General features: G+C 36.9%; 1 protein-coding gene across 2 annotated transcripts in view; it reads right to left on the bottom strand.

The window, feature by feature from the left end:
• CTNNA3 (catenin alpha 3) overlaps positions 1-27392 on the bottom strand; it is a 548079-nt gene that overhangs the window by 152801 nt on the left and 367886 nt on the right. For both annotated transcript variants that reach the window (XM_072870046.1, XM_072870047.1), the window contains exon 10: positions 20870-21026. In XM_072870046.1, the coding sequence (XP_072726147.1) occupies positions 20870-21026 (157 nt within the window). The remainder of the gene's footprint in view (positions 1-20869; positions 21027-27392) is intronic.

Here is a 27392-nt window from a genome sequence, read left to right as displayed (position 1 = left end):
CCTCTGGCTATAAAAAGCTGAGAATGCTTAGCTCAGTTTTTATTCTAAAAATTACAGGAGATGGTTCATACTCCCATTATCCATGATAATGTACAGGGCAACAAAGAATTTTTTATGTATTAATACTCTGCAATATGATGCTGACTTTGTAGGACAAGAAGGGAAAAATACAGAAAAATACATGTCCTGCTACCTCAATTGGTAGCAGGACATGAGAGAGGAGACAATGAGGAAGAAGAAATAGAGCATTCTTGTTTAATCCTTGGAAATCATCATAACCACACATCATGTCTGCAATATGCCCCCCCTTCCCAACTGCTACTAACTTCCAGAATGTACATAGCAAATTTTACTCAGATTAGCCATGTCGCAGCTATGAACCTAGGTAACTATAATTATTCTCTACTAAAAGAGTATTCTCTTCACCAAAGTAGCTATAACCAACATACAGTAAATTTTTTCAAAGAGTGTAATTTATCTTCCTAAAAATCAAATTCAACAACTTCTGCTTCCTGAAGTACAATAAACCCCTTCAACTTTAATATGCCCATGGTAACTCCTGATAACACTGACTAAAAGACCATTTGGACTAGATTAGGAGACTAGGCAGCACTGGACTAGAAGACCTTTTTTTGTCTCAACTACTGCAGATAGACTGATACTTCAATATTATGTTATTTATATTAGAATTCTCACGGTACATGTACATCTCTTACATCTGACCACAAATGTGGGGACTGGCAAACAGCCCCCCCTTCCTCTTCCATAGCAACTAGTACTTCAATGGACCTGCACTACACACTCAGCTTTGCTGAAGTGCTCCAAAAAGTACCTCCACCATTTAAATACATTGACACCTAATACAGTAAATGCTTCTAGACAGATCCAAGAAGATATGAGCTTATCAGCATACATCCCTCATCTCCTATACCACTTTTTAGAAATTTAAGTTTTAGTGAACACAGCATGCTGGAAGAATATTGCCAGGTAACCTTAACTCTGCATTAATAGGTTAATTGACTCTGGTCTTTCACTTCTTCACTGAGGTGTGAGGCTGGTGTATGAGACCTAACAGTCAAAATGAAACAGGTGAGGATCTGAAGCAGGGGAGGGGAAGGCTGTCACTGCAAGGATAATGAGGTTCACCAGAATGATGAACAGTTGCTCAGAGAGGTTGTGATATCTCTGTTCTTAGTCTGAATTCGGTGTGGGCCCAGCTGTGAGCAGGAGGATGGACTAGACCCTTGAGGTCCCTTCCAACCAGAATGATTTTATGACTCTGATATAGAGGGAAAAAATGGTAAGAACTGCCAGCCAAAAAGAGCATGGGCTAAGGCTGACATATCCAGGCTCCACAAATTACTGAAACACACCTTCTCTGCATCAGCAAGTCCTTTTACAGATTTGGTCATAAAATTCTTCAGAACATTTGCCACCAACTGTCAGCCTTAACTTGGACTTTTCTTCTCAGTTTGTTACCTTAGACGTAGTAAGTACTTTTCACTCTTCCCTTTAGCTACTGGATAATGGAGAATTGTTTGCAAAATCATGTCATATTTTCCTTAGTAGGTGGCATCCAGTTCATAAAAGACATAGGAAAACCATTTTCTTTATACTCCGTCTGGGCCTGTTCCCTTCATTTACACAGCAATGCACAACAAAAGCACTTGTTATTCTCCTCAGAACATTCCCTCTCAAAAAATACAGGAGACAGTTCCCCTTTCTGTCACCTTTATAAACCTCAGGTACAAATTCTCAGAGGCTTCTTTTTTCAGTAGATGAAATACAAAAGGGGAGAGACTTTTCTTTGGGATTCTTTTTTTTCATTTGTTTCTTCATTTCCATCAGCTTTTCAGCAGTCTGCTAAACTGTCTGGGGGAGAATTCTTAACTACAAGAGAGGTTTCTCCTTTAGCATATGAGCAGAAGAGACTGTCTCACACACAGAATGCTCCACAAGCTTTTGTTTGGTCTTTTGTGCCCCACCTGCCCCTTTTGAAGGCAGAGTTGCTTACACAGCTGATGAATTAAAGTAGATAGAGGGTACAAAAAAAAAAAAAAAAGGAGTGTATTCTCAGTGCTATGAAAATAAAGATTCAATTTTCCATATCATTTGCTCTGCCAAAAGAGAAGAGCTGAAGTCTGCAGTTTTATTGCCTTAGGTGAAATATGAGTTGGCCCTAAACAGGGCATAAATAAATCTGTTTTCTGCCCTTCTATGGCTGGGAAATGGAAAATTTATTGTGGCTTTCTAAATTCTGCATTCGAAATTCAAATCTAGCTAAAATATTATCTAACTTCATGAAAATATCTCTTAAAAAGTCATAAAGGCCTTGATAAATCATAAATCCTTAAGTCTAAGATGGCAAAAGCAATGTTTTCTGAATAACAGATTATCTAAAGGAATTACTTTATGCCAGGAATTACACAGAATTTTTCATTGAGCTCCAGTCCTATCTCATTGGAAATGAAAGTCTTTTGAACAGTGAAATAACTAGCCAGATTACAGGGAAACAGTTCACAGCACGCATCTTAAAAATCAATGCGTAGCTGATATCCTAGTTAATAATTTCAGGGCAGATGCTATACAATGAAGAGCTGGCAATCTTCCTAGTTTGGACGAAACAGCATAAAAGAAATTTGCAATTACTAGGGAATACTCAATGTCTGTCTTTGGATCAGCTGGAGGATTTGGTTAATTTATCACCTTCAAAAGATTTAAATTTCCTCGGGGGGGGTGGGGGGGGGAATTAACAAACATGAAAATTTATCATCTATTGCCTCCTGCTAGATTAGTGGTGTATAATTGGAGACATTTTGCGTTACCTGTTTTACAATGTGTGCAACAAAGCAGACCATATTATGTTAAATGGTAGCTATTTCATTTATGTCTATAAAATATTGTCAAAAGATAATAGCCATCTGTCACTCTTAGATAATTGTTCAGGTGAAACCACTAACTTTATGATAATATTCTCTTGTAACAGCTTTGTATCTGCTATACTGAACATCTGATGAACACCTAATAATTCTGTTTAACACAATAGCCGACCCACAGATAGGGCAAATGTTAACAGATGGAAAACGTTTAATTGACAAGAGATAATTTGTGGTAGGAAACTCCAAAGTCTCCCTACAAAAATGATAAAATTCTAAGCTGTGATAAATTTGTGAATTTTCCTGGCGGAAGCATTATACTCATCTGCAAATTGCGCTGTTTACTGTTGAAAACAGTAACCTCTCAAAGTATCAAACTTGCAGAAAGAAAAGCTGCCTTTTCATTAGATCAGTTTTTCCACTGAAGTGTAAGCTGGTATCATTTTTGTTGGGGGGAGGGGGTATTGTTGTTTTGCTTTGGGCGGTTTTGGGGGTTTGGAGGGGTTAAGGTTTGGGGGTTTGTTTAAGTTTTTTTACGCTACCACGCACCACACTTCTGGGACCAAATTTAAAGTATCTGCTAAACTTACTGGCAACCAAAGTTTGGCCACGTAAGTCAGCCTTTGTGCAACCCCCAAATTCAATTAGGCATGTTCCTTGATTTTGCAATTCCCCCCCAGCTAACTATCAGTAGTAAAAGCACACACCAGAAGTTTCAGAACTGGAACACAACTGGAACTTCCTCTCCCAGATAAAAGATTTTGTATCATATCCTAGAAACAGAAAGTCTGGCGTTGTGCACCATAGTAGCATCGTCACTTTAAACTCTTAGCGTCACTGATCAAAAATCTTCCCTTATCATTTGTTTGTGCTTATTTATATACCATTTGTTAGAACACTTGTGTATGTTTCCAGTAGGCCTCATTACAAAAAGCAAGCAAATCAATTCCTGCAAAGCTGCACAAAGCCATTAAAAGCTACTGCCACAGCTGCAGCTGGAAAGCTATCAGCGACCAAGCTGTTAGGAAATAAACACACAAAAAATTAATCCCAATCTGCATTAAACCCATGCATTTTAGACCATGCTCCAAAGGCTGCCAAATCTGAACTCAGTCAGATCAAATACAACGTGAATTCCAAATGCATCAGCCTTCAAAATTCTGGAAGAGGATGCCAGTAGTTTGCAAAGCTTGTGATGAGAAACAAATGTTGCAGATAAGTAGATCTCAGCAACAACTTATTAAAATTCAGTAAAAAGTGAGCAGGAATTCAATATTTCAGTTTGTGGATGGAAACTCTGAATAATCCAAATGACTAAGTCCACTGCTGAACTGCACCACCTAGCTCCTTAGTCCTGCCTACCTACTGAATGACTTCACCCATCTGATTTGCTCTTATCCTCTACAGCTCTGCAAGAAGTTCACTACTAAAACATTCCCATAACCTTAGTAACAGGTACAGAAATTGAATTAGAAAATGCTAATTTGAAATAGCAGGTTTTTATGGGACAACAGTTGCCAAAATCGTTTCCCAAAATCAGCATGTGATACGTGGTCCAATTTGGTGGCTAGGATACGGCATGCCTAAACAAGCAGTCCCTAAGAAGGCATCAATTATCTAAGAAGTATAACACCATTATAATGTCTGCCTTTGAGCCTAAGCAATCAGTGTTACAAGAGTAATTTGCATTTAGATCGGTGTATCAGGGACTGTCTGCTACTTTTGGGGCAAGGATATGGATAGCAAAGGGAGGTAGGAGGCAACACTAGATTTTCAGTTAAAACAAAATGGATACAGTGAGCATCAACAAATTTCCCGGAGCAAGACATTCCTCTAAAGGAATCTGAAAACAAATTGTTTAACTACTAGTTGTGACATGTAACATATCAAGTTCTATTAATCTTGACAACAGAGTAAGAAAAATTGATTACTATGGCCATAACTTTTAAGGTGTTTGGCAGGAATCAGGGGAAACAGAAACCTATATATAATATTTCTGTTGGGCAAACTGGTAGGAACTTTTTTATAAAATAGAACAGAGAGAGATCCAAATATGATGTAATTAAGAAGAGTCAAAATAGCTTTGTAGAGTAGAAAGCTGTGTATCACAAACTGGAGATTTTTAAAGGCACCAGCAAACAGTGGGATAAGTGATTCATTTCATAACTATAGATCAATTTCCAAAAGGCTTTTGAAATGGTCTTGCAGTTACTATTCCTGGACAACTCTGAGATGGCCTGGGATGACAGGTTTTCCTAGGTGTTATTTACTTCTGACAACACAGAAAACAAGGGATAGAAATAAGCAGACAGTTTTCACAATTACATAAGCCAGCAGTTCCACAGGGATCGGCTCTGAAATGGTGTGATTCAATACTTTCAGAAATAACATTAAAAGAGAGTATTGCAGTAACAAAGGAGGAATTTTTTTGTCTTTTCTCATTTAGGATAGTCAAAGTTGACAATGAAGAACTGAAGATGGCTATCACAGTACCAAGTGATCAGTCAATAAAACACACTACTTTCAATGTCAATAAACTCAAATTAATGTGTATAGTGAAAAACCAGCCCCAAATCAATATAAAATACTGAGCTATAAATTAATTACTACTATTAAGTATAGATATTCCTGAAGTCAATTAAGAAAATTCTAGAAGCACACTAGCTCAATGATGATTAAAGGTAAACATAGTAAAACCCTTTTTTCTTTACTGTCAGGTCTGCCCTTTCCCAAGGAAGACCTGAGAGTAAAGAAAAAAGGGTTTTACTATGCCAGCATAATCCACGATATGCCTACATCTTAAATGCTGTGAACAGTTCTTGTCCTTAACTTCCATCTAAAAACATCTATTTCAGTAAGTAGCAGGACTAAAACCAAAAAACCCTACTTCTTCACAAAATACATCTCTAAATTGTTGAAATAACAGTCATATAATGTCACGGAAGACAAATACGTTAAAAGAAAGAGTAGGAGACAGTAGAGGATGTGCCCAGCAAGGGCGAAGTCGTATGATGGCTTTGGCAGAACTTTCAGCTGGGTCATTAAACTGATGACTGATGAAAGCTATACCAGCAGAAGCAAACTTTGCATGCTCAGTGACACACACATCAAGCTTTTAGTCTTGATCAAAAAGGGAAAAACTCAAAGCCATTTTCTTATACTCCAGGTGAGAACCATGAAGAGGGAGATTGACTGTTTCAGCTTAGTGAATTCATATTTATCCTGAAGCACATTATAGTCAGGCCAAACAAACTTGAGATAAATGGTATCGAAAAACCCACTGTGTAATCTACCTTCCTGTTTGAATACCGTTTCACCATAAATAAGTGCATACATCTCTACTTAGATTCTTATGTTTATTCTCTTTCAAAAAACATGGCATGGTTATTTCGCTACTGCAAGTGCCAAAAGGCAGCATGAAAACATTAAATTTAATCTTAAGTTTCTGAATAGCATCTTGGTTTTTTCCCTGTCTCCATAGCTATGCTAAGAGTGAATCTATAATTGGCAATTTTTGCAATGCATTCATCTGTAAACATGCTACATAGACTGGAAAAATAGTAATAAACTGAAACAGAACTTTGAACCATTGATGGAAAACTAATTATATCAAGGGAGATAAGCAAGCCAGAAATCTGAATCGTTCTCTTGTTCCTTGCCCAAGTATTTACAGTATATTTTGCCATTTACTTTGAGTGACTTCAGCTGTCCAGATTGCCATCCTAATGATTGTTACTGTCCAAAGTAATTTGAAACATGAGACTGATCAAAATCTAAAATTTAATGCTATAAATACTTACAGACTGAGGCCTGGCCTTATGATTCATTGTATCTGAGTGCTATTCATCAAGTGTGTTTTTTTAACATAATAGAAGATGTAGCAATGTTACAAGGTTAAAAGAAGGGTGATCTCAGCTTTCCAAACAAGCACCACAGAGCATCTTAGTTCTCTCAATCCCAGAGTCCCGACTGAGTAAGAGCTTTTCAGTATCCATGAAGAAGAAATGGATGGTATTAGTAAATGGGCATTATAATGTTTTTCTTTGAAAGCAGTAAAAAGAACATTCTCCCACCCATAAATAACGTTTGGTTGTTGGGGTTTTTGTTTTGTTTTTTTTGTTGTTGTTGTTTGTGTTTTTTAAACTAAAAGCATTTCATAAGAAACTTCAGACTCTCTTTTGCATTCTAGAACATGAAAAATGTTCTAGTTTGATTGCAGTTTACACAACAGTTCAACAGGAACCAGAAACAAGGGCTTCCCCTTCCTCCAGAAAAAAAACAAACCTATCTACTATGATGCAAATCACATTCACAAAGAAACACGCAGGAGGCACAGGACAACAAATTCCACTGCTTACCCATTAAATGGGCACTAAAACCAGGAGCTATGAGGCAGCACTGACACTCAGGATTCATTCAGGAAGAGGCCCTTGTGCACAGGCTTAAAGGCCTCCCACATTGCCCAGCAGTAGAAACCATCAGGGACAAGGAACAAGGTAGATTTTCCATGGCAACAGAATCAACAGGCCCAAGATTCTGTGACTTGTGCTTATGTGTGCACTTATGAAAACAAAGCAGGATGTCCTTGTGCAGGTAAGTGGCATATAAATATAGCTACAAGTTGTGCAATATTTTTAAATAAAACCTGCATGTGGAATTTAAGGGAAGTACACACATGTTCCAACAGTGCAATGGTCTCTGCTGGCTTTGGCAAAGGAAAGAAATTTTAGGTGACCGCTAAATCTAGACCTCTGATGGTCACAGGCCATCTCCATAGATGGACTTCATTCTACTATGCCAGATAACAGAGTACTTTAAGCTAAAGACAAACATATTCACTTATTAAATTTGATATGGCATGAACTTATTTTATGCTTTTTATTATCTCATTTTTAAAAAACTGGTATTTACTATCAACAGCCTAGTTTTGTTTTCCTTTAGGGGTTAATAAAAAAGCAACTGTCATTAATAGAAACAATCTCACCGAAGCCGAGTCCTGGGTTCATATAATACCCATCTGCTCAATTACAACAGTCATAGGTAAAGTGCAACTACCATAAATTGAGAGTAATTAAAATTAGAGATGAGAGCTTTACCCACAGTAATTCAATCACACACTTACAAATGCACAAACATGCAATCAGTCCTGTAATTGCAGTGATGCATGACTTGAAGAGAACAGCTTGGACGGTATTATTCAAGGTTTTGATGAGTTCATAGTACTTTGTTACAGTATTACAATAGCAAAGTTATTGCAAATATCTGAAATAGCAAAGTCTGAGATGTTTCAACAGTCCTCACTCTCCCTACAATATACCTAACTATTTGCTAGCAGATACAGGTAGGAAATAAGTAACTTCTTCAATGATGCTCCTTAAAAGCTACTGGGTGGTCTCTATGCAAGCTGTTCTGCACTGAAAGAAAGATTTCACTCCTTAGACTTACTCCTGTAAGACAACAGTTGTCGCTCACAGACAACTTTTTAAAATGAAGAAAAAAAAAAAAAAAAGCCTAAGAGAAAGACATAACTCCAGAGGCAAAAGGCAAAACATCCAAGACAACGAAATAACATACTAATCCGATTAGTTCAAATTACATCCAACACCTTGCATGTGGCTTAAGCACAACTCTGTATTTTGGCAAAGAACAAGTGAATAGTAAAGCATAAAAAGTTCTGCCTGGAGAAGTACCTGAACTGCAATAACCTCAGACTAGCACCTTCCTTAATGCAGGCTTAGTGTAGGTGTTCAGAAAGATGAAAGCTAACATAATCACTGAATAAAACCACAAAAGAATAAAATGCATCTGAAAAAAATGCAGAGATGTCATACACTGTTTCTGTTTGCAAGTGGTTCCACTAAATTAGCAGACAAAGCATTAAAGTTTTACAGCCTTACCCGCAATGTACTAGAACGTTGTGGAAGTTTGGTTTTTTTAAATGAGAATGGGAGTGTAGGGAGGAAGGAGATTCTAGAAGTTTTAGAAGATAAACTTCAAAGGAAATAAATTAGAAGGTTTTGGAGTGGGAGAGGAAGGAAATGGGAAATTTTCAGTGGAAATGCACAGTACTAGAGAACTGAGGAGATTTAGGAATAAAATGAGAAATCACATATAAAATGGTTTCTAACCTTTGAAATGCTACAACATTGGCTATAACCTTTCAGAATTTTTAACTGAGTTTCAGTAGTTGGCATTAAATAAATTTCCCAGCATATCTAAAGCTTCAAGTGGAATATGAGAAGAATTAGTAAGAATGAACAGGATTTTACAGAGTTGGAGTAGTATTTCTCAAAAGGCATCTAGATGTAGGGATTCTCTTCCCTTCCCTAATGTAGGGATTCTCTTCCACTAAACTTTCAAAACAGTTTCAACACTTCTGAATGTTCTGCCATTTGCCTCTATCTATGTATTTACAATGACCTTAATTATAAATGGCACCTCTACAAAGAGCTCTTGCCATGTCTAGGCTTATACCAGTAGCAATTTTTTACATGTAAAAATCCCAGATGATCATCAAAGCAGAGATCAGAACGAAGAATTCAATAAATAGGTCATTGATTTCAAAAATTTTTGGCAAGGTTAGTATCACAATTCAATAACACTGACGTCATCAGTATATTGGAATAACTAATTCTAGAAGTTAAGAGTTTGCAGAGGATAAAAATACTAGGTGTAAAACGTATGATGCATTCTCTAGTAATGGCGCAAAGAACACAAAAATACAGTCTGTTTCCAGACACTGATTTAGTGCAGTGAAGGACAGATCATGCCATGAGAATTAGAACCTGTATTTTGGCAGGAAGGCATGATATACAAAGAGCTGAAAACCTATCATATCTATCTCCATTCTCCTTCCAGTTGTCTCCAGAATTTGTCACTCAATTCAAACCAGTGGGGCAGCAAACAGTTCTTTTTACCATTCAAAACTTCTGGCAATTAACCTGGGGAAAATAACATCAGTTATTACATAAAAGAAAATGAACATGCCTCAGTCACTCCAGATAAAAGAAGCAAGCACAAGACAATTTAAGAACTTGCAAATTAATACACATCAGAAATGAACATTGTGAACAGGTAAGTTGTTTTCCCCTATATTAACTAACTCATACAATCTTTCTCTACTGCATGACCAACTTACTTATGGAACTCCGTTATTTAACAATTCCTGCAATTACGAAATAACCTATTGTGCTGGTTTTGGCTGGTATAGAGTTAATTTTCTTCATAGTAGTAAGGGGAGGAGTTCATTGCAATGTTAAATTCTATAACCTGGCCCAAAGAGACCAGGGGTGGAGATTGTAATGGAAATACCTTTAAATTGTTGTAACCCAGGATTTGGGTTACACGTTATAGGAATTACTATAGCAGGAACCACCCGAACCAGTGGAGGACAAGCCTTACAAGAAGCAGTGCAAGTGCAGCAGTGACCCGACCTGAGCTGGCTTTGATGCCCAATAACTCCACACGACACACCACCTCTCCTGTCCTGAGTGACCACCATAACAGATGGAGCCCAAAGTCATGGACTAAACAAACTCAGTGGACATTTTGTGGACATCTTATGGGCATCTTATGGACATTTTACAGGCATGGTCCATAGACTAAGGAAACGATATCTCTGTATTATATCAAAGCATGGGAAGGAGGGGAGTGGTGGTTAATGAGGATGTATTGGATAGTGTGGGAACGGAGCATGACGTAAATGGTATGGAATAAAGGGTGGAGAATGTGCTGGTTTTGGCTGGGTTGGAGTTAATTTTCTTCATAGTAGCTAGTATGGGGCTATGTTTTGGATTTGTGCTGGAAACAGTCTTGATAACACAGGGATGTTTTCGTTATTGCTCAGCAGTGCTTACACAGTCAAGGCCTTTTCTGCCTCTCACCCCGCCCCACCAGCGAGTAGGCTGGGGGTGCAGAAGAAGCTGGGAGTGGACACAGCTGGGACAGCTGACCCCAACTGACCAAAGGGATATCCCGCAACATATGACGTCATGCTCAGCATATAAAGCTGGGGGAAGAAGGAAGGAAGGGGGGGATGCTTGGAGTGATGACGCTTGTCTTCCCAAGTAACCATTACGCATAATGGAGCCCTGCTTTCCTGGAGATGGCTGAACACCTGCCTGCCCATGGGAAGTAGTGAATGAATTCCTTGTTTTGCTTTGCTTTGGTTCCGTGAGCAGCTTTTGTTTTACCTATTAAACTGTCTTTATCTCAACCCACAAGTTTTCTTGCTTTTACTCTTCCGATTCTCTCCCTCATGCCATTGCGGGGGAGTGAGCGAGTGGCTGTGTGGTGCTTAGTTGCCAGCTGGGGTTAAACCACGACACTGATATATATCAAAAAATGAAGAAATAATTCAGTTGATTCCAGCACAACATGACTCCAACACAAAGAATAATCTACTATGTTTTAACACCTCCTTCCCTCTCACCCCTCAATCCATCAGCAGAAGAGTGCCTGAAGCTGGAACAATGACTGCCATTTTAGTTAGTTTGGATGCCAATTTCAGTGCTGATCTGTGACGATCAGTGTGAGTTATCACACAGATCCTAAAAGAACCATGACCTCTGGTTAGCAGACAGAATGCACAGAGCAGGACAGGGTGAATTACGCTAATTACCTCTGGTGCTCAGCATCCTTCTCTCTCAAAATGTCATCAATTAACGTAAGTTAAATCCTAAGTTATTTTTACCTTGAAGTTTGATGCTTCTGTTTCAAACAAGAAAAAAGGGTTTTATACTAAAAAAACAAAGCTTTCTCTTCCCTTCATATGTAAAAAAGATATTAACACCCCCTTCACATCTTGGCCTGGTTCCATCCTCAGACTGTAATGGCAAGTATAAATTATTGTTTCAGATTTTTGAGGTCCCAGAAAAAAAAAGAAAAAAGCAGCACTGGGTAGACTATGACACAATCCTGGATAAATGGATATGATGAGATTAAAAGGACAGGCAGCATAAAGAAAGTTATTTCTGAAGAATACCTTTATACAGAATGTGACACTGGATAATGAAGTACAAGGGTTCAACAGCAGAGTAACTACTACAGGGCAGAGATAATGAAGAATGTGTGATATTCAGAGAATATTACAAAAATTGGAAATGTAGTTGCATATAATTGTATGTTAGGGATGTGAAAAGTCAGAGGAACTAAAAGGGTAGCATGATTTTTTTAAAAAAATATGACTGATTCAAAGTCATTTTGGAGAAGTATAGGAAAGACCTGCTTTTAGTGTATGAGATTGGATAATGCTAGGGATCTGCTACAGATTTGAAAAAACAATCTTCAAAAGTTATTAGAAACCTAGCTACCAACCGGAAATACATCAGACTGGAAGATCAAGGGGAGAATTCATGAAATTTTATGTTAGTCCAATCTCAACAACCTTTTTCTGTATTCAGAAGAGAAAGACTGAATCATCCAGAAGAACAAGTGACACTCTCCCAAATATCTCTAAATGAGCACATATCTGTCCACTGAGTACAGAAGAAAAAAAAAGGGAGGTTAAATTAAGCTTAGGAAATGCATTCAGCTGTAGATTGAAGAATAAATGCTCATCAGGTTTTGTCAAAAAATTCACCTATTTAAGAACTGCTTTTGTTAAGAACAGAGGTTATGATTCATAACAAACACTGGCTTGATTTTAATTCAGAGATAACTATATGGAAATAACATGACTCCATAACTTAAGTTCTCTTAAAGGTAAACTGTGGTAACATTAACAGAACTGCTTAGTGAAATCAATTGTACTCATGAGTCTAGGGGAATAAGAGAGGAAAGAACTGTACCAAACTTAAATCAACAAACTTCTGCAAGCAATCATACAACAGAAATTAACAGAAAGCCTACAAGGAACACAAACAAAGCAGGCAGAGATAGAGTTGAGACACAAAAGTCCATCTCACACAGCTCCTCCAAAGGATGTAAAAACCAAAAAATAGCACTTACAAACTTATAACAAAAATAGCACTTACAAATAGCTTAGAGAAGAAAATTACCAAATAGAAATTGAGCTGCTGTGAAATTCAGTCAACGATGAGTCTAACAATCCAAGAGGTTTATGCCAGGGACCTCTTCCAAAAAGTTTTCAACAAGTCTGTTTCAGTACTACAGAAATAATAAAGCACTGGGTTTCCTCCCCTCCCCCCTCAGTGCTTCAGCAATACCAGTCTGAAACCCAAGGAGGGGAAGGATAATTACATGGGCATTTCAGACCTTTCAAAATTACATGCATTTCAGTAAAAACAGGTGACTACATTCTTAAATAAGGCGGCGGCCTACTTTTTCTGAAGCAAACTCTCAAACATCAATATATGGTCGAAATATTTTGAAATATGTTGTTACATAAATAAAAAAGTTCTTGCTTTCCACCTACTTAACTGTTTATTTAATGTACTGAAATACTTGAAAACAAAAAAAGCTTTACAATAATGGTAATTGCAGTTATTTTTGTATCAAATAATGGTGTGCTCTTGTAACTTTCAGTCGCTCTGTTTAGTAAATAATTTTAAGCAAACAGTTACAAATGAAATGCTTATGTAAAGCCTTTTCTATTATAAGAAAGGGTGTGTTTTCGTTTTCTGACTTACATAAATTATAGACTTCACCACAACACAACTACTGCATTACCACAGGGCACCCGCCCAGGAAGTCCTCGCTCCAGTCAGTATCATCAGCTTAGAAAAGCCACACAATAATTCACAGAGCTCAAATATATATAGTTATGTATAAGAGTGTGTGTGTGTGTGTATATACACACAGGAACATAGATATGGATGCACACATATGTCGTGGTTTAACTCCAGCCAGCAACTAAGCACCACCCAACTGCGCGCTCACTCCCCCGCAGTGGGATGGGGAAGAGAATCAGAAGAGTAAAAGCAAGAAAACTTGTGGGTTGAGATAAAGACAGTTTAATAGGTAAAGCAAAAGCCACGCACACAAGCAAAGCAAAACAAGGAATTCATTCACTACTTCCCATGGGCAGGCAGGTGTTCAGCCATCTCCAGGAAAGCAGGACCCCATCACGCGTAACTGTTACTTGGGAAGACAAGTGCCATCACTCCAAATGTCCCCCCTTTCCTTATTCTTCCCCAGCTTTATATACTGAGCATGACATCATATGGTATGGGATATCCCTTTGGTCAGTCAGGGTCAGCTGTCCCAGCTGTTCCCCCCCAACTTCTTGTGCACCTGGCAGAGCATGGGAAGTCCTTGATTTAGTATAAGCACTACTTAGCAACAACTAAAACATCTCTGTATTATCAACACTGTTCTCAGCACAAATCCAAAACATAGCCCCATACTAGCTACTAGAAAGAAAATTAACTCTATCCCAGCCAAAACCAGCACAATACACATACACTTTTCCTGATTCATTTTAGTAGTGTGTTATTTCAGATTTTTAAAAGGCACTGAGCTCCCCTTTCTGCTTCTCAAAGAATGTGTATACAACTGAAAAATTAAACATGAAAAAGTCATTTTTAAAGACCTATGCAATTTAGTAATTGCTTTCAGTTTTTATAAGCAGCATATTATCAGTATTTTTCCATGTCTATGAAATTATATGTAAATAAAATAAATCTCTTTTCAAGGTACAGATAGCATACTTTATTATTATTTTGAACTTTTTCATCTTTTATATAATCCTAAAAACTTATGAAAATATATTTACATTAATCTACTTTTAGTTGCTCTGACTCAGATCAATTGCGTTCTTCTTTCAGTGATGCAACTGCGACAAGGGATTAGTCAAGTAGACTTTTTTTATATATTATTGCAGTAGGTGAATACTAAAGTGTTGCATTGCTTAAGCTTTGCTGTACGTTAATAGTTAAGACCAAAGAAAAAACAAGATTTGGATCACTAATAACCAAAGAAGTTTCAAATGAAATTTCTGTAGAAATTAGAAGTTTGTCCTGCTCTGCACAAGATGCTTTAATGATAATCTCCAGAGTTCTCTTCTAATGTCTTTTATTCTTTGATTCTATTCTCTTATTTTGCCATTTTGTACATGCTACACTATGTGTTAATAAAGTTCACCTGACACCCTGCTTCCTAATCAACTACTAAAGATCTCTTCCAACTGTAGAAACTGCAGTAGCAGCAGGGGCTTCAGATCTGAAGCTATAATGTTAGGAAACGGGAAGCTGCATATTTGCTCCCTCTGTGTTATCAGTAAATTACTTCCTCAGAACTGCGCCTTTGGAAAAAAGACATGTTAGTTTCTTTTTGACTGTTTATTTTTGCTAGTGTTAAACTGAGGAAGCTTCACTGAAATCAAATAAAAGCTACAAAGAAAAGCAGCAAGAGATGTCGTCCCTTAGCTCTTGTTTTTGTTGGGGCCATAAGACCATTTGCACTCACAAAAACTGCTTTCTCCAACAGCTTTACGATAAAATCCTATCTTTTGCTGCTTTCCATTAATTAAAAGTAGTTTCTTATGGCACAGGTTTACATTAAAAGGCAACTTCTGTTCTAACACTGTGGTATCTCACTGTTTCCCATTACGCTTGGAAAGACTTAACATATTCTTAGATTCCAAGGGAAGGATTAAGAGACTGGAAATAAATTTCTAGCCTGCATGATTTCAAATTTTTAAAGAATTCCTTGCAGACTCCACATTTGGAGTGTGCTCTTCTCAACTCCATGCAGAGGGAGAGCCATGCAACATTTCCCTCAATCTCCTCTGAAAGTCCATACGTGACACTGGGACAAGAGTATAATAGGAAGGTGAACTATGACTCTTCTCCCTCTTGCCAGCAGTAACTGATTTCAGCCAATTCTTCAGTTAAAAAAAGTATCCCCTTTTGCCTACTCAAGTCAGTTTGAATGATCTTTAGTTGTATCCCAGAGCTTCCTGAGCAGTCTCTGAAGTCTTTATCTATCTATTCAAGACACTTCAGTCCAATTTCTGTAAAGAGTTGAATTGTGGGGCACCTCTGTATATATTATAGCATATTTTTCTGTTCACAATATTAAAAATGGCATCTTCTCCAGATTCTACTGCAGATAGATCTGCAGATGTCCATGTTTTCCGCTATCAATTTATCAGTGGAAACCGCACAGGGGAGTTATACAAACCATTACCTGAGGCAAACATTTAAGTCATTCCACTCACTATCACTCCATTAGGTAAATGGCAAGTAACAGAATTTCTGGTAGAGAAACAACAAACTGGACATCAGACAAAACCATCTCAAAGTCTAATGACTTATTACCCATTATTTGGAACGTACTTACCTTTAAAAAAAAATTAATTCAATTTAAAGTGTCACTGAGATTACAAGAGTCAAAATGCACTTTGGACAAATTGTATTTTAGGGAGCTATTTGAAAGGGCAGAGAGCAGAGACATCACTATACTGAGAACACAACAGGAAAGGGTCTATGTTATTTGCATACAGTACATGAAGAGGAGGAGGATTTATTCATACATGAGGAGGGATGAGGAAAGAGATGAACAAGGAAATGTTTTTATGAAAACACAAAACTTCAATTTTGGCAAAAGAAGAGCTAATATAAGGATTTAACCATAGCCATGTTACAAATATGACAGACCAAAACTCAGACAGTATGGAAGGCTGGAGAGAAGGTTCATTAGATGAAATAATCATAGTTTGGGCAAGGACACTGAGAGTAGGACAAAAAAGCAGCACAGGGGTCTGCCATTCCAGCTCTTCAAGTAGACAACAAAAAGGAAAAATCACAGATCCTGAGAATTTTGTACATATAAAAAGTTTTGATGCTTTTCTTACCTATATAGTTCTTGCAGAAGTTGAGTTAACTCTTGGACTAAAAGATCTAACTCTTCTCTTACTGGTTTTCTAACATGTAAAAATACTTAACAATTGCAATTAACATGTCATTGCAATTACATACCATCACTGGGAGAGGAAAACTTACATAAAAAGGAAGGAAATACTGACATTTCAGGTTTTCCATCTATATCCAAAAGCTTTATTAATGTAATTTTGAATAAAGGGTATTAAAATAACACAGAAGAATCAACATTAGAAAATGAACATCACAAACTATGTTTTCAGCCTAATTGTAGCAGCAAAGAGACGCTGAAGAGTCAGTTTATGAGAGCAGAGTTGAGGACAGAACTTGAGATTTACGAACATAAACAAAATTACAAGCATATCAAAACTAGTTTCCTGGAAATTCATGCATCAAATGCAATAGCACATTTCAATTTACTTATATAAAAACTTCAACATCATGATGATAAATGGATGACAGTATTTTTTAAACTTACTGTCTGTGGGTTATAAAGATTAATACCCACATTCTTCCTTTCATAAATTAACTATCCAAAACTGATAGGCTGAAACTGATTCTTTTTCTTAGGAGGTATAACAAATCTATGAACAATGGTATCATCATTTATAATGTTTTGTAATTGCAATGACATTTTTTATACAATTCATTAACTCTTGCTTTCCTTTAGAAGGAATAGACCACCATTTAAACTATTTGCAATCAGACCTCTTTTTCACTTGTAAAGACCTGATTTAATCTCTCTTTTGTCTTCTGTAGTGCTAGTTTTCCTTTGAACACAGTATCACATACAAATAAATAGAAAGAATAAAACACAATTGAAACAAACAAACAAAAAATCCAATTTCATGAGGATAGCTAAATCTGAAAAGGAGAGACCAATACACTTCAAAAAATAAGAATAGCATTATTAGCACATACACCAAATGTCATATTAGCACTTTAAAAAAAAAAACCCAAACCTACACTAAACAAAAACACAACAACAAAAAAAACCCCCAACCTTTCAAATCCTCACAATTCACCCTTTTTCATCTGCCACAGAATTCTCCTTCCCCAAGCACTACATCAGAGAAGTACATGTATCACAACAGGAGAGACACAATTTTCCTGTATGCATACATTTTGTTTCAGCAACCACACAAGGGGCTTTCAAAGAGTCACATGGAGATATTTTCACAGGGAGCTCAGTTCCTTACCATCCTCTCAGCTATAGCTCCCTCATTCACCTTATTTTAACAGAAACATAACATTCTGGATTCAAGAAACATGGGGACTAATCTACTTGTTAGTGAGCTCTGCGCAAAATTTTTGCAGTGACGTTAATGGGAGTTGCATTGTACCTTAAAAATGTCCATAGCAGAAGAGCAGCTGGAAGTACTGAATTTACCCTCCAAATCATCAGTAACCCACAATAACTCACATTAATAACATCATTTTATAGAATGACTTGTCATCAAAGGCTCAAGTGACACCATGTCAAAAGGACATACATAATGTAAACCACAAAATAGATATTCCCAACTCTTAACAGGTTTGGGAAGTACATTTTGTATTTGGTAGAAAAATCTGACGTATCAATCAATCAGAGATGCAATTTAAAATATTTTTTTAAGTAGGCAATTCTGTTGTATGATTTAGAATTCTGTATCACCAGAATTACTAGGGAAGGTGTGTTTACCATATTTACAAAAAAGCGTACTATATTTTTGAATGTGATTTTAACACTACAGGACTAATCACTTCCCTCACCAACCTGGAAGATGCAGTCAGGGATGCAAACTCAGCCATTCAACTCAAACGTTAATATCTGACACTCTGAAACAGCACAGTATGAACTTTGAATGAAGTATGTTATTTAAAAAACATTTTTCCCCCAATATGCCCTTGTTGGCATGTGCTGTAGAATACTATTTTCTGTACAAAAACACAGATCCATTATAAATCTATTCTCGTATTCCTTTCATCTCAAACATGACACAATGCACATTATCTTTCCTAATTACCAAGTAATTTCTGAAAAAGCTAGATACCATCTTCTATTACACATTTACCTTCTCTATTTAGAGAAATATATGAATGTTTTACTCCCTCAGAACACAGTAATGGTGCTAATACACTGAGGAGTAGACGGAGAGTGGCTTGCACCATTCCTTATAATTAGTCTTAATAATTACTTCTTTGCACATGAGCTAATTAAAAAAAAAAATAAATCCCAAAGCAAGTAGGTGACAATGCCATAGGGAAACATCTACTCAGCAGATCACTTAAGAACAAGCATGACACTTGAAGTTAAACAAATGAAATTAACATGTGCCAAAAGCTTCCACCAAAGCTTACAGAAGATGTTCTACACATGGTTTAGAGCAAATATATGAATGTTTTCTTTTTTGAACCTCATGATATGTAGGCCTACACATCACTGCTACTTAAGTTACAGTTTCTGCCTTTACTTACTGTGAAATATTGTCAATCATTCAGCTGTGCTCAACCAAAGAATATAAAATACATCAAAAAGCCAGGAGTCTACTCTGAAAAGAGTAGCTGCCCAATGACAGATTTTTTTTTCCCCAATTGTTATTGGAATATCAACTCTAGTCTTCAAGACAAGGAAATTTTGAAAAAATATCTGAAAAGTGCCATTTAAATGAATCACAGTTGTATAGTTAAAAAGAAACGTTTAGCTCAATGAATTTGAAAGAAGAATTTTAAAACTCAAGAGATTTCATAGTAGGTTAAAGAGATTCATGTATATAATTCATTAGCAATTAACTTGTTTCTTCCCTTTTATAACAGCTCTAGCAATACCTACAGAAATTTCTGTTTCAGTCCAACAGGAAAGATTTGCACCCTCTCAGACCCTATAAGCAATATGAAGGTTCATAATCGGCTTCCATTAAAGTCTAGCTTACACAGGGAAAAAAAATACTCCTCTGGTTATGTTTTTCTGTACTAAGATGCTGAGATACACATAGGAGAGGAGTTCAATGAATAACCAACTCGCACTATTTGCAGTAAATTCTTCTACATTCAGACCCAAATCAATTGCTAGGTATACCAACTGACCACAATAGAGCAAGGAGAACTTGCATGGTCTGAGGAAGTCTGTACCTAGCATCAGCAGACCCAGAAAGGGCCTGAACAGTCATCTCTGCTTACAGTTTTTGCACTGTAACACCCACATCCCAATCACAAGAAAAAAACACCACTCAGTTATGGGGACTCCAGTCCAGCAGCTTCCAGTTACCACAGTAAAGGTAGTATTTCCGAAGATATACAAGTAAGCTTTAGAGCAATGAATATCCAAGCGAAGTCCCCTTTTAGACAAGAGTCCACCCTCATGTTTAAAGAGCAAAGAATAATTTGGGAAAATGAACTTAGTTCTGACTTCACTTACAATGGTTTCAAACTACTCACCTCTGCAGAACTATCCATGTTCTACATTGCTGCATAAACCAAATAATCCTAACAAATCCTAACAAATCCTTAAGCCCAATGGACATGCCCAGAGAAAAACGGGCAAGCGCAGGGGCCCACTGGCCATAAGGAAATACAAAAGTTAAACCACATTTAATGAAGGTGAGACAAGTTTTTCCTTCCTGTCCGTGTTACGCTAACTTAAGAGAAGTCAAAAACTTAGAATTGGGATCTTTAAACCACAACAAGTAAAACTGTTTTCTATCTTCCGTTTAAATGTTGAAGACACTCACTGCTTCAGTAAATACAGTTTACTGCTATCAAAGGTCTCTTCAGTGAAGAGATTTCTACATACATTTGTTTGACAAATATTTGTAGCTCTGAAAATTCTGGAAATACTACAGTGCATTCCACAGTAATTGGAACACGGGATATTGTGAGAATCTCCTGTTTTATGTATATGCATGCTGATATGCACTTCCTTTTCTAGAAGGAGACTTCTCACAGCTGCAGAGAGGATTTTGAAGCTTAGAGCTAAATGAACCTGTGAGGATGGATAAATGTACCCACTGTAACATACCCATTCTGCTTCATGCACCTAGTTTGTTCAGGTAACTTCTACCCAGCTCTACACTGTGCAGAATAGAAATCTCTACTGTGCAGGGACATTTTAAACAGAAGCAACAGTTTCACGAAACCTTACACAATCTAATCTTCCATTGGTTTCCTGTTTAAATGTTATTAAAAGTTTTCAAAGCATATAAAAAAATAATCAGATTCTGAAAATCATCATACCTGATACAGCAAGAAAATCATCAATACTTGTTATATCATCCACAGCTTCAGTAAGGACCTGGATGTGATTCTCCCATGTACTCCTATACATTTCCATGTTGTTTTTCACAACTTGACTTTTTGGTCTGGCAGCAAGAGCTAAAGCAGCATTAATAACCTGTACCAAAAATAAACACAAAACCCAATATCTAAATAATTATGTCTTCAGAAATAAAATTTTGTTTTACTTAAAATTTCAGAGCAGCATTTCTGTTCTCTAAGCAAAAGCGTTGCTCAGCTTTTGTTTCTGTTCTCAGCAGGAATATCGGTCACATGTTGCTTAGGCTAACTGCATTTTAGCTTCATAAATTAAGAAGCTACTGGAATAGGATAGTAAAAATCCCAACATTTTATTTTTAGTTGGAGAATTCATACTATTCTAGTTTGCAAGATATTAACACAAGGAAGTTTTTACTTACACATACTTAAGGCACGCACATATCGGTACAGCATACATCACTTCAGTTTTGAGTTTAAACTCTTTAACAACTGTTATCACAGAGCTTATTATGGAGTACCTTCACTGAAAGAGATATTATCAGCCTCTGTCATGTAAAAGTGGAAGGTTTTACCAGGACAACAGATGCCTTTTTTAGGATCCATGGCATGGGACATAACACATACAACATCTATATAAAAGCAGCAGACTGATATTTCTAAATCAGTTAGGCCTAAAAATAGTAACTATGTTCACGTGAAGAGGGTAGATTCCATCTCTCCTAGGAAAAACTAATTGAACATGGAAATATTGGATCGTAAAGTGATTACTTCTATACATACCTCTTCGATCAGTTAATTAGCTAGAGGGGTTTTTTTCCTAATATGGCTGTTTGTTGATGTTATATCTATAAAAATAACTTAAACTAATACATATCCCAGCTAGAAGCTGAACGTTAACCATACACTAATCTTTTTTCCCCATCCCAATATTACTTATTTATCAAAGGGAGAATGGTTTTAAGAAGACAAAACACCATGTAAAGCAAAAAATGGTAAGAATAAAAACAATATACCATACTAATCCCCAGTGCACATTCATGAAACATTCTTGTATATCATGCCACTGTAATCAAGTCATTGCACCAAAGAATAAGAACTAGGAAATTCCTCATCCTAAGCCCATCTGATGTGTCTTTACAATAATATCAATCCCCTCGACCCTGTTCTGGATCATAAGCTAAATTTGTAATCAGTTTTGTTTGGCTGGTATTTTTACATATCACATGAACTTACACAGCTGGTGAAATCTAAATAATGACAATTTTTGTGCTCTCATGCTTGCTAATATTTGTGCTCTCATAATGAAGGAACATATATAATTAGGCTTTCACAAGAATACTGCTGGGATTGAGTCTTTTTACTAATGATTTTGATAAGGAAGAAAAGACCACGTGCTTATACTTTACCAGGCAGGTGGAAAAGGAGGAGAGTATGCAACTACAATGAAGAAAAGGGTAAGATTTCATCAGCTCCACAAGTGATCTAAAAACATAGATCTACTTTTGCATACCCTACCGATTTTGGGGCACCATACTTCTAGAAAGACACAAAGAGTTTCTCTCCCACTGAAGACAGAACAGCATCAATATCATAATCATAGATCTAAAAAACATAAAACTGTGAGACAATACTGAAAAAAAATGAAGTCAGCCTAGAGAAGGAGAGAGCCTGAAGAGAAACACAGAGTAGCTGCAGAGATGAAATGAATAAACTATTGTATGTGCACCATGGAAAGAAGAATCTTGAAACTGCAGGAAGGGAAAAATTCAAAAAAGAACACAACAACAAAAAAAACCCAAATCAACCAAAAAAACCCCACTAACTCAACTTCTTGCAGGCAAAAAGCTCTCCATTTACCTTTCAGCAGTTTGCCTATGAAACAATTTTTTTAAAATGTCCAGCTCACAAGTCATACAGCACACACATAATGAAGTCTAAAGGCTCACTTAAAAGAAGTCTGATTTCATGCAGTATCCTTAAAACAAAGCCACTGACTTTTAAAATAGTAGACATTAGAAGTGGGTGACAGAACACTGCTCTAGCCAGGCCCAGTAAGGACTTAGAACTGACTACTCTTTTTCCTTTTCTGTTTATAATTTGGTTTGTGCTAAACACAGAGTTTTCCCCATAGTTTTCAGACATCCTTTCAATATAGCCCCTTCGTTATGTGTTATACAATTTTATTTTATCCATACTCCAGATGTACAAAATCTGCAGCAAAAGCATTTATCAGCTGTATCACCTGGCAGCAGATCTGTCTTGATGGTGTATGATCCTACCCCTAAAAGCAGGCACACCATTTATGTCTCTCATGAAAAACACGACCCAAATTCCTCAGTCTCATTTATTGGGTTTTTTAAAGCAATTGCCAGGAAACATATACGGTTAAAATACTGAATGTGCAGAAGGTGCCTTATATTTTAGTTTGTAAATAACATTCTCTCCTCCAATAAAAGTGCAGGAGAGAATCATAGTAACTTCCAGGGAGATTAGAAGAGAAGCTCTCCCAAATTAATGTTGGAGCTCAATTAAAGCTTGGAGCGCTGCTAAAATCACGCATCATTTCGAACATCTGAAAAACAGTAATAGCACAGCAATGCTGACATAGATGAAAAGGTCATTTATACCTCATCAGAATGTAGACATTAAAAACGAGTCACCAGGGACTTTGAAGCCCTATTCAAAGACAGCAACAAAGGTGCCTATCTCCTAGGCATAAGCAAACTACCGTAATAAACCCTCTGCCTACATTCCCACAGGCACTATTCATTTGCAGCACTACTTTGGAAACATAGGGTCTCTTTCTGCAGGCGTTTATTTATGCTTGGACAGCCAATTGCTTCTGGCTTCTCAAATAAGTCAACAGACCACTCAAGCTGCTGAAGGTTTAAATTTCCATTTACGTACATTGCCTCTACTGAAGCCTCCACAAGTATGGATTTTTTTTTTCCCCAAAGACTTAAAGCAGGTAATTCAAGAGCTTATTAGGGTTCATTTTTATAAAGATAAGTGTTCAGCATTTTCCTCTGTTATAGTACTACCTTTGGCACTAAACAGACACTTTGAATAAATACTTCAAAGTACGCAATAACACACTATGCTAAAGCCAGTCTCAACTGACTTCCAATTTCACCAGGAATACAAACTACATCCTTTGTTTATTAAAACAAATGCTTATAATTCAAAAGATGCAACTGTAAGCAGTTTATGAACTAGGCTTCAGGTCATCTTTTCAATTTTGTTACCATGTTTCTCAGGATCTGTGGTGATGGAGTCCATTACTTAAGGTTTCTATTGGATTGAAGGTGCTTCAGCAACAGGATAAAATGGAAGTTTTTATTTGCTAAGACAACTTTATTTCTAATCTGCAAGGAACCGCAGACCGTGGCTATTCCAAGTGACTTGGTAAAACTAATAAAAAAATCCCACACATGCACAAATGAACAGACAAACTAAAGTAGGAAAGGGTCTGCACTAATATCCTTTCCCTTTCCTTTATCCCCTTTAAAACAGACTGAGCTTTCAGTTTCTCAACACTATTCTCCCAGGTGTAGACTAGAGGCACAAGGCCTTCTTGCCAATGCCTAATTTTAACTCCCAGACATGGAAAATGAGGAAGAAAACATGGTGACTCAAGACTTTCACACAGACCATGTTTTTAAAATTATTCTGCATTTGGTACTCCAGGAGTACCACTTTTGGTGACAGTACATATCACATCCTTCAGCTCCTCACAAAACCTTCTGTGGAATAAAAGCAACCCTACCAAGCTTCAGCTCAGCACCCAAACCTCTTTGGTTGAGAGACAATGCTGCCTGTGATGCTCTTTCTACATGAAGGGTAAAATACACAAACAGAAAACTCAGTGTAGTAATAGTGTACTTCCATATATTTTTAAAAATAATATCAGTAGTTTAACCGTTTTAGGAATTAGTGATTTTAGGAATCAGTAGAAAACTGTTTCCTTTGTCCTTGAGACAAGACTCATTGGTTATTTTTTAAAATAATATCAGTAGTTTAACCATTTTAGGAATTAGTGATTTTAGGAATCAGTAGAAAACTGTTTCCTTTGTCCTTGAGTCAAGACTCATTGGTTATTTTTCAAAGGTGCAAGCCATACCGATAAGCACTTACACTTATATAATTCATCCCACTCTACCTTAAGCTTTGCTTTCATCAGCCAGAACACAGTATGTCACGAGAAAAAGAAGAAAAATTTCGGTAAACATGCAGAACAATAATTTATGAAGCAAGCAACATATTAATGTTGGGTGCTTATAACTATTCCAAAATCATACCCAGAAAACATACAATGTAACAACAGGACAATGTCCATGTACGCAAACAAATGGGAGAGAATTAAAAAGCAGAGGAGGAGAAGCAGAAGAGGAGAATAAAACCAACATCCCCAATAAAATATATTCAGGTTATCTTCTGCTTTCTAAAAAAGGAAAAAAACAGTTCACATTGCACATCGGTCCTGGAAAAAGCCATAAAAAGTCTTTGCAAGATACCTTTGTAAGACCAGTATATGCTGGTACAGTAGCAATGTGAAAGCAACCTTCACCATTTTGGTCAGCCTAGGAATTACTGGGGATTACAAAGGATTACTAGGAATGCTTTATGTCACAGATTTGTTATAAGACAGACTGTGACAGAAAGGACTAGTAGTACTGGTAGCATATGTAAACTGCAATATACAAGTGAGGGGATATATGACAATTTTCAAATTCACAAAAGGTAGCTGCTAATTAGGAGAAATAAAACTGCAACCTCTGCCACCAGGAATAGGTCAGGAAGTACTGGACAGAACTGCAGCAAGAAAGAATATTGTTTATTTTTTTGTGTTGGTTTTTTATTGCTTGTTTTTTTCTTAAATCTAATGCCTAACTGAAGGGACAGTTAATATGCACAAAACCAGACTGCCTGGATAGACTCTAAACTCTCCATCACCAGAGGTACTTAAGAGCAGATAGTTAAAACATCTGCCGGGAATATTTTAAATCTCTAAACCATGGAAGAGTTGATCCTATACTGGTGGAAGAAAGAGGAGAGGGAAAATGGACTACACATGACATCAATATGACATCAAAATAGAGCTAAAATGAAATGGTTTCCTGACCTGATAACAAATGTTTGTTATAGTACAGGAGAGGAGCAGAAGTTCTAATAATGCCAGGAAGAAAAAGCATCAAGGCTAGCATCAAACAGGCATCATCTACCTACCGTGGGACATTTTTAAAAGAGTTGGGATGATTAATTTGTAATTAGTATTTTTTTCAACACTAACTGTAAACATTTGAAAATGTTATAAAGTAAATAAATACTTGCCATTACTAGTTCAGCCTCAAAATTGAGTACTTTTTGGAACATGTTTCAAGCAATCGGCACATACTTCTATACAATTCATGGCATTTTTTTAAGATGCAAAACACACCCAAAAACCAATTCACTGCCTCTACATGCCTGGGATTTTACAACAAAGATTTTGAGCTTCTGCCAGGTGGAGACCCAGCCCAAATTTTGTTTCTAGGATGTCGACTGCACAGATCTGCAGCAGGCAGGAAGAAATACTACTCAGCTAACACAGAAGGAGCAGATCCATTCTGCCTTTGTTCCTCTGACCTCAGAACTGCTTCCTAAACCATACTGTGAGACGGGCAAACTTGCAAACAGCTTTCAGAAAGAGTGTAACTGGGGTGCTTTCTCTCATACTGCTGGTGAGAAACATGCACAGGAGTCAACATCAATACCAAAGATACAAGAACTTTCCACATACAGTGTAATACATAAAAGCCCATTTCTGTTTGGCTCTACAGCAGCTCCCTCAACACTCTCTTAAAGGTAAGAAATTTGCAGGAGTTGAAACTTCACTGTTTTCATTCCTATCATGCCTGATCTAATTTCACAGCATCAGTTTTCTGAACTAGGGGTTCAAAATTTCACCTCAATAATTCTTAGGTCACATTGGTCCTGTTTCCATTCACCACACTAACTAAACAGTTTAGGTTTTAAAATGTGTCCATCAAGACTGAAATACCACACAAGTAATTTCTAACTTTTCTGCTCAAGTCTCCAATAAGATAGTATCTGAAAGTTAAACCCTATTTCTGGTTGAATACAATAAAGTCTTTTTCCTCCTGTATTTTCTTCTTTGTTTTGGTAGATTTACCAGGGGATTGGCTCTGCCAAAAATAACAATGAGACTACATAAAAAGCTGTTTCGGTATCAGAAGAATCGTAAAATTTTTATATTGCCCAATGCAGTGAAGAGTCCCACTGCTTGGCAAGATCACCAAAACTGTTACAGAATGTAGTCAACCTTATTAAATGGGTGAATTCAGAAATCCAGACAACTCCAGATATCTCTGGAAATAAAGTCCTGAAACCTTCACTAAATGCAAAAACTACAGCACAGGCAGACAGGCATCCTCATCTAACAGTACAGACATTGCACTGACACACAGACTGACAGACTCTAAGG

Source organism: Ciconia boyciana, chromosome 8 (genome assembly GCF_034638445.1).
Source record: "Ciconia boyciana chromosome 8, ASM3463844v1, whole genome shotgun sequence".
NCBI classification, from domain to species: Eukaryota; Metazoa; Chordata; class Aves; order Ciconiiformes; family Ciconiidae; genus Ciconia; species Ciconia boyciana.
The sequence above is the reverse complement of the archived record's forward strand: the minus strand, read 5'-3'. Positions and strand labels throughout refer to the sequence as shown.